This window comes from Fulmarus glacialis, unplaced genomic scaffold (assembly GCF_000690835.1).
Source record: "Fulmarus glacialis isolate BGI_N327 unplaced genomic scaffold, ASM69083v1 scaffold46034, whole genome shotgun sequence".
Lineage (NCBI taxonomy): Eukaryota > Metazoa > Chordata > Aves > Procellariiformes > Procellariidae > Fulmarus > Fulmarus glacialis.
In genome coordinates this window covers 20412-29193 of record NW_009208281.1, presented here as the reverse complement: position 1 = coordinate 29193, position 8782 = coordinate 20412, and the positions used below count along the sequence as shown (strand labels likewise).

The window sequence follows — 8782 nt, the reverse complement described above, 5'->3', positions numbered from 1 at the left end:
CTCAGCCTGTTACTTCATTATGAGTTGTAGGAAAGCTTCAGGATTGGGAGAGATTTTTTTAAGATTAGGTTCAAGTTTTGATGAAATTCCATGAGAAAAACAGCTCTCATAAAATTCTGAATTGGAATGGTTTGACATATCAGAGGAACAATATATGTTTCTAGACTTCTCTCAGATTGAGCTGGATCAGCTCAATAACAGCTCAAAAGATTTCAGTGCTACCAATTTAGAATTTTGAAATTTAATTCTTGTTCACAGTAACCCCATCCACATTCTTTCACTTCAGTCTGAAGGGAAGCTGTTGTTGGTCCATCTTTATTTTCTATTAAATTGTGGTCATGCAGTCTTTTTGGTCTGCGGTGTTACGGTCTTGCTTTCTCTGTTCTTGAGAAACATTGAGTACTATGTCAAAGCAGAGTGTTCTTCTGTATGGTGTGACTCACTGAAGGTTATGTGGAAAATGCACATGGAAGAGACTGAAGCTACTTGGCAACTATTTCTTTTGAAAAAACAACTATGGAAGAAAGAACACAAGTGGAAGGAAAGAGAGGCAGTCTGAAAGGAGCTGCCTTGAGACACATTTATGATCACAGAATTCTGATTTTTCCATGTCAGATTTATCCAGTCCCCATATGATGATGCTAAGTTGCAGCAAAGGAATGTCTTATGAGAAAGACCATACTGTGCTGTTGGGGTACATTTTGATGATGACATGACTCATCAGTTCTTCAAGGCATTAGTGCCCCAGCTTCATCTCAGTAAAAATAAGAATGTTTCTTGCTTCCCAGAAGCGGGGGGGGGGAAGCCTATTTAGTGTCTGTGTTCAGTAACCTGCAATGAGCAAGGATGCTCTTAGCATCCTTTTGTACCAAACTTTCTCTACTGCTTTCAACCACTCCTCTCCCTTCATGATCTTCTGAGGCCAGATGGATCTGGGCTCTGTGGTCCGTAATTGAGCACTTGTCCCCCTTTCTGAATGGAGCAGTAATCTTACATAAAATGTAATACTGTCAGGGTGTCTCTCAATATTAACTTTTACTTAGAGAAATTCAATGCAAACAAATTACCTGTGGAGTGATGTCAGCTGCTGCAATGCCCATATGGCTCCTCTGTGCTTTTGTGGTTTTAGTGAGGGAGGCAACAGTTCGCTTTTAGCCTTTTCTTTTGCTTTCAACCTGGCTGATATTTTTGTTCTTCTCATCTCATTTCTGTTTTTCAACCAAATGGAGGATTTTGCTCTGTATCCCTAAAAGTAAAAAAAAATACAAAGAGGGAAAACAAACTGGATTTAAGTTTCTGTCCATTGGGCTTATGTTGTAATTGATGCCAAGATGTTCCCTCTTGCACACATTGTTTACAGTAGAGTATATGCCATAATGTGTAGTGACATGAGCTAAAGTTTGTAGGGAGACCTGACTCAGAAAGTCTGTGCCCAAAGTTGCAAAAATTAGAGGAGTTACCCAAGCCCCATAAAATAAAATTCGTCTGTTGAACTGTGCTTTTTACAAATATAATTTGCCCAAATGAGCTCTAGTTTTAGTTACCTTTTTCTAACTGTTTTGCTTTGGAGTGAATCTCTCACTACTGGTGTTCTGGTAACGATGACCATCTTGAATGACCTTTAGTGGGATTTTGCACAAACATAATTTTTCATTTTAGATGGTAATACTACTAACTCATCAGTCCCAGTATTTCGAAAAGATATAAAAGAGGTTCAAGCAACTTCTGACATAGTTATCACTGTTAGCTGAATCTGGTAAATATATAATAAGCTATAGCATCAGGTGTCACAGGAAATTTTGGGTCAGCTGAGGGAATGCTGTTTCAATTGGAATCTCACATCTTCAGTCATATAACAGTGCAGCAGAAAGCATATAGAGAGGTCGACCTCCTCTCTTCCCCCCCAGGTAAATCAGCTCCCTAGAGAGCAGGAGCTGTTTTGAACACTGTGCAGTGTGTCCCCCAGGCCTGGTCTGGGAAGGCAGCAGGCAGACTCCCCTCTCAAAGAGCAGTCACGTCTCTTGGGAGAAGGGTCCCTTAGTGCTGTATATAGTAGTAGTCTTTATTCAGAGAGCTTTTTTCAGTTAGGAAATATAAGCTCGTTCTTCACCTGAATGCATGTAATTTACTAATTATAATTTTCATAGGTTTACTTTCTTACAATGGTTTTAAGAGTTTTCTTGGCCCTTGATGGTAGTACTTCCTTCCAGAAACCAACAGGGAGTGCAGGTGAGAACCTCCTCATGCTGCTCAGCTACTGGCTTGATGAGAATTTTCTCATTGGCAGCATGTGCCCTGTGTTCGACCAGTTATAACCACTGAACAGGGAGGGAATCGGTGATTGTTTGTCTTATTTTTGTCTTTTTTTAATCTTTTCAAATTGATTGCTAGTTGTGTTTACAGGACAAAGCTAACAACACTATCTTCAACAGGAAAAAAAATAGTATGGAAGAAGAAAGCAAGCTAAACATTAATTTAAAAAGAAACCACTTTTAGATAGAAATTGCACAGACATTTCACCTTTGAAGAGCATATTTAAGATAGTTTTCCCATATGATATTTAAAGACAGAAATAGTCCATGTGCTAAAACAGAGTTACACCTCAGAGTTTGTAGATAAAAAAAGATATCAATTATACACAGTTTCTAGATACAAAATATATCAATTGTATTACTAATATTTTGGAAAAAATATAGACTAGTCTGTTTAATTATATGCATTTCATTACTGACATTGTATAGTAAATCTGTCTGTATGTTTGCAATAGGCTGGGACAAATGGTTATATGGCTCCGGAAATCCTGAAGGAAGAAGATTACAGCTATCCTGTGGACTGGTTTGCTATGGGGTGTAGCATTTATGAGATGGTTGCTGGGCGAACACCATTCAAGGATTTCAAAGAAAAGGTCGGTAAGGATGAGGTTAAAAGAAGAACTCTGGAAGATGAGGTGAAATTTGAACATGCCAACTTTACAGAGGAAGCGAAAGATATTTGCCGACTGTTCTTGGCTAAGAAAACAGAGAATCGTTTAGGAAGCAGGTATGCCTTACTTCTCAAACTCAGTAAAAGCCAGATTAAAGCTGCAAACAATATTATTATTTTACATATTACACAAACTGAGGTTAGATCTTGACTTTCTACAGAGTACTGAATTTTCCATTTCACTTCTAGGAAGAGAGAGGTGGAAAGTTTCGAAGATAATACGGAAATAAGGAATTCTGTTGCAATAGTGTGATTGTCCATCCTCACCCCAGACTACTCTTGGTATTTTGTGGGGTTAGACTCTATATAGTTTTGGGAGAAGGGATCAGCCCATTTCTCTTGCATTTGCTTTCCTAAAGATAAAGGGTATTGAAGTAGATACCTGCATCTGTGCTAATGCAGACTGAATGCAGACTCTTAGGCTGTATCACTTACTGGAATGATGTGGGCAAAAATCCAAATCTGCAATGTGAATTCTTTTCCCTGCAGATATCTAACTTGCAAGGCTGCGTCATTGGCTTCTTACTGAAGAGACCTTAACCCCTCTGCTTTACTCAAGTGCTTTAAAAAATCTTGTAAAGGTTCTAATCTTCCTGACTCATCCCAGGGAGAAAAGGGAGGAAAAGAATATTGGGCACAAAGCAAAACATTTTTTGGGACTTCAGGGGTGGCTTTGGGTTGATGAAAACTGATGGATGTGTCCCTGACTTAGCAATTTCAAGTAACTGTTCAATAAGAAGAGAATTGGAAAGCAAAGCGTTTTAATATTTAACTTGTAATATCTTTGATCCTTCTGATACATGTGTGTGTGTAAATATATGTATATATAAATCATTTAGTGCATTTCTAGTGAGACAGATTGGGGATCTACATTTGTAATATAGACAAAAGTAATAAAAATATAATCAAAATGTAAAAAACTAATAGGAAACTGATAGTGCCTGTCTTTAGAATACACCATGATTTAAATCACCTATGAATACAAATATGTGTATCAGGTGCTTTTCCAATCTAAAGGTAGAATAGACACAGGGACTTAATGAAAATGCACAGATAGTCTTCTAAATTTGTATTTCATAACAACGTGGACATTGCAAAATGTTAGTCACACATTTGCCTGAAAGAATTAACTTTAATGAAAGGTAATATATCATTAATACATATATTCTTATTATTCCAGTGCTAAATGAAGATAACTACTCTTTGTGCCTGATGAGTTTTCCCAAGAACTCTGCAAGGCTGCAGAAAAAAAAAATATTTTCAACAGCACAGAGAATATGTTTGATACAAAATCTGTATTATTTTTAATATGTTTAAAAAGCTTATTTTAAAAATAAATTTAATACAAAAACATTTAACCATTCTACCTTACCAGTCAGCATGCTTTGCAGACATTTAGCGTTACAGCATTTTGTGAAGTAAACAAATTTCAGAGTAGGGGAAAACGAAATTTAGAGGTTCTCAATGACTTGATCAAGTTCATTCAGCAAGTCTGAAGCAAAACCAGCAATAGACTATTCACTTACTGTAATCACATTCCTTTTGCCAGGGGAATCATTTAGAATCATTCTGTCTGCTTACTGTTACATTATTTCTCAGCAATGGGAGAAATGTACACAGAAAGGTAATTGCACAGATTATTTTAAATTTTCTGCTATTTAAGATATTCTTACTCTTAAGTGTTGTACTTAAAGAAGGAAAACGATAGGATGTCTACCGTGCTTGGGCATGATACAGAATAAAAGCCTGCGTGTACCTCTTAAACAGGGCGATACTATTCAGGACAGCTCATCCTTATGTGAAGATTAGCACCGTAATTCTACTAAGGACAACAAGACCTTGGGTTATCTACATAAATGCCTGTTGCATAAGTTAAAGCTGCTCAAGGACAGCTTTACTTTGTACACCTGACCTTTTAAAATACTCCACTCTTTTATTGAAGACTCAGTGTCACTGGCTAACGCAGGAAAGATGTAACCCTTTTTCTCCACTTAAGCTTTTTGGGACTGACATCTCAAATCCCAAATCTTTTTTTTTTTTTTTTTTAAATGGAGGAATACAAAATTTACAGAGTTTAGGTGAGTTCATTTGCTCTTTCTATTTAAGTTACCTAAACATGCAATTCACACAGGCAGAGCTCAAGTTCATCTCCAGCTAGTTGGAAGATGCCTCAGTTGGTTCCAGTAGATGGCGTTCCTGTAGCTTTATGTTTTTAAACTTTTAATGGTTTTGGTGGTGTCAGAAAATACATTAGGAGGAGAAACACTGCAGCAATCCATTCTGGAGCCTTCACCAGCTTCTAGTGCTTTTTGGTTTATGTTACAGAAAGGAAAAGCAAAATAAAGTGAAATTTTTGTGAGTGCATCTGCCCAGGACACTAGTTAATTTGAACAGCAACTCTAATGCACTTCAACCTAACAGTGAAGGTAAATAAATCACATCAGGCTCGAGGGCTGCTCAAGTGCTTGGTTATCACTAGCTAGTTAAGTTAGGAGATGATTTTGCAAGACTATGCATATGCAGAGGTCATGATCCCTATTAGCTTAATCTATACATTCATAATTGTGTTCATATGGTTCTTTTTGGTTGAAAACATCATTTTTTCATTGTCCAGCGTGCCCGGATAGCAGCATCTATCGTTCTTCATGCTGTGATTTAGCATCCTGGTCGTAGTGATGTGGAGTGGTTAGTGGCTGGTCGTGACCTGCTCAGAGTAACCAGGCAGCAGAGGCACAAAATGACAATTTTCTAACAAGGGAGCTAAAAAGGGCAGCTGGTAGTTTGATCTCAGCTGTGCCTGGATAGCACTAAGGCAGGCTAGAAGCATGGCAGGACAGCGTATGAGGAACTGGCAGTAGTAGCAAGCTGGAGGAGCTGTTCTGTATACATGGTATAAGGTCTTAAAAAAAGGAAGATTTTGTAGAGTCACACAAATCTACTACTTCTATATGGTGCTTCTACACATTTACAAAGATAAAAAGACTTGCCAAAGGCTTGCATTACATTTTGTTCGTGGAACATTGTCTAGAAATACATGAGTGCTTATACTTCGCTAAGTATATGATTTTGTAAGGAAGTGGGAAAAGAAAACACCAACATGTTAGCAACTACCATTCTCTGAGGCCAAAAACCAGACCAGTTTGTCTTTCTTACATTACCATTTTCAAGACCAGTGCACCCATAAATACATAAAAAAAAGAAGGCATAGGTGTAAAAAATACAGTGGCCCTCCCTGCTTCTCCTTTCACTAGCATTCAAAACTCAGATTTTCCATGCCTTGACAGTAGAGGCGCAGTTTTGGTCATGCTTTAACGAGCACAGATTTGAGGCTCAGATTATTCTTATCATCAGCATATCCTATAAGTGTCTCTATGGGTCTACAGTGAAACAATTAATAATTCACTGTTTCTTTTACAGCAACAGTTCTCCCTGAGGTCTGCAGTTGTTTTTCTTAAGATATATTTAAAATAGTATTTACAATGATTTTAGTTCTCTCTGGATTTTATTATTCACTTTTAACAATATTAATAAAGGATTGTGTTTGTGACAGAGGCACACATACTTATGCTAATGTCATAATTTGTGAATCTCTTGCTTGTTTGTTTATAAGAGTAGTTAATTTGAATGAACAGACTCACTAAAACTGGGACTGTATTAGAGCAACATAACTAAGTTTCATCATGTAAATGCATAGCTGCTTTGAATTAAGATAAAATCAGAAATGTCATTTGTCACCAGTTTCCTATTCAGACTGTTGTTCCTCAGAGTCAATCCCTAGATGTATTAACCCAATATACCCAGTCTAGAATTTAATAGATATTCTTATCCTAGTTAATACAGAGCCAACCATTGGACTTCAATTGTTGGACAATAAATCCAGTACTCCTCCTCCCCATCCTGTTGTATCTTCAGTTCCGGCTAAAGTGTATCTTTGGATATGGGTATCTCAGTGCGCTGCCAGAAGCAGCACTGCAACTCTTGCATGGCACCTTGCCCAGACCAATTTACCCTGAGAGGTAGAGTAATGAATATTGGGATCAGGATGTTTTCTGCTTCTCAGCTTCGCTTGCATTGTGCAATGCAGCATTCTTTGGTTATGAAAAAAGGAATTGCATTGCATTTTGTGTGTGCATGCGTATATAGCTCTCCTTACTTTAAAATATCCTCACGTATACAACACAAAGACACACCTGAGAGCAAAACATCATAATGATTAACAAACTTTTGCTTTATTGCAGAAATGAAGATGATGACCCAAGAAAACATAGTTTCTTCAAAACAATAAATTTCCACAGGCTAGAGGCAAACCTTATTGACCCTCCATTTGTGCCAGATCCATCTGTTGTCTATGCCAAAGATGTTGCAGACATTGCTGACTTCTCTGAAATACGAGGAATTGAGTTTGATGACAAAGATAAGAAGTTCTTCAAAAAGTTTGCGACAGGTGCTGTCCCTATAGCCTGGCAGGAAGAAATTATTGAAACAGGACTGTTTGAAGAACTGAATGATCCTAACAGAGTAGATTCCGGGGGATACGCAAATGGAGGTGAAGCTAAGTCAGGAGTTTGTTTGTTGTTATAAATATCACATCATTAACAAAAAGAGTAGAAACCACCTCAGAACTTTCCAATTCTGACACTGTTTCAGAAACCCAGTGCATCTGCTTAAGAAGAACCAATCAGTGTAATACGACATCAACAGGCTATGTAGGACTACCAGCTGTGCAGACTATATTATCTTCCTTTGCTCTAGCAAAGGAGATAATATTTTTGTTTTATTGGAGACTTATCAAGATGAAGAACTCTAAGAAACTTAGAATGATAGAAATTCTGAAACACAAAAAGCGATAGAGTGACGAGGCAACACCTTTTGAAAATGACTGACTACCATTTTGAATACAATCATTTGTTGGTTTTCTTTCTATTTTCTTGTTATTTCTACTAACATTTCCTCTTTGTTCTACAGTTTTCAGGAAAGATTTTTTAATTTTCAAGTAATATTCTCAGTTAGATAATGGAGCTCATATACCATGTCAAACTTGGAATCTTATTGGTTAGCCAGTCTGTCTGTAGTTTTCTTAATTTCTGTTAGTTTTTGAATGGTTTGTTTGTAATATGTTCAAATTGTCATAAAATGTAAAAGAAGGCTCTACATATCACTAGGAAATAGGACCGACAGGATCAAACTCTTTTCAAAGTTGGTTTTAACTGAGTGAAGATAAGATTGCACCAAATTAATTGAATAAAGCATTTATTTATTATTATTAAGCGTATTCTTTTAAGTGATAATACCATATATGAAGAAAATGTATTTATAAGTTCTTTTTGACAATCAATTTTAAACTTTTATCAGGTTTCCTGATCATTTTTCTGTATTTCAGTGATAAATTAAGCTATAAATAAACCAAAGCAATTTGTAACTGGCTTTTTACAGGACATATTTCAGTGCAATATAAATTTTAATTCAGTAGTTGTAAAATACATTCTACTATTAAGTGCTGTAATGCTGGAAAGGTTATGTGTGCAAGTGGACACCATCTTCAGATGTTCATTGATTCTCATGCAAATATTGATGTGTTTTATTTTTCAATTTTATGACAACCTAAATTGAATTAATTGGAAACATTTCTGTGAATGCTTGCTACTGCTGAAGCGTATTACTTGTGAGATGCATCCTAATGATTTTCTCTGGTAAGAAAATAGGTGGTAGTTGTTTGCAACAACTTCTAAAACTGATTCTGCATGCTGTTTACTGTCATCTTTCTAGCCATAATTTCCATTTACTAAAGTGGAAGTTGAAG

At 36.7% G+C, this 8782-nt stretch overlaps 1 protein-coding gene across 1 annotated transcript in view; it reads left to right on the top strand.

Annotated features, from left to right (window-relative positions):
- The window catches only part of LOC104075790 (G protein-coupled receptor kinase 7-like), an 11633-nt gene extending 4070 nt beyond the window's left edge, over positions 1-7563 (top strand). Inside the window, exons 2-3 of the mRNA XM_009576423.1 lie at positions 2768-3039; positions 7221-7563. Of these exons, the coding sequence (XP_009574718.1) occupies positions 2768-3039; positions 7221-7563 (615 nt within the window). The remainder of the gene's footprint in view (positions 1-2767; positions 3040-7220) is intronic.
- Positions 7564-8782: the final 1219 nt, after the last annotated feature.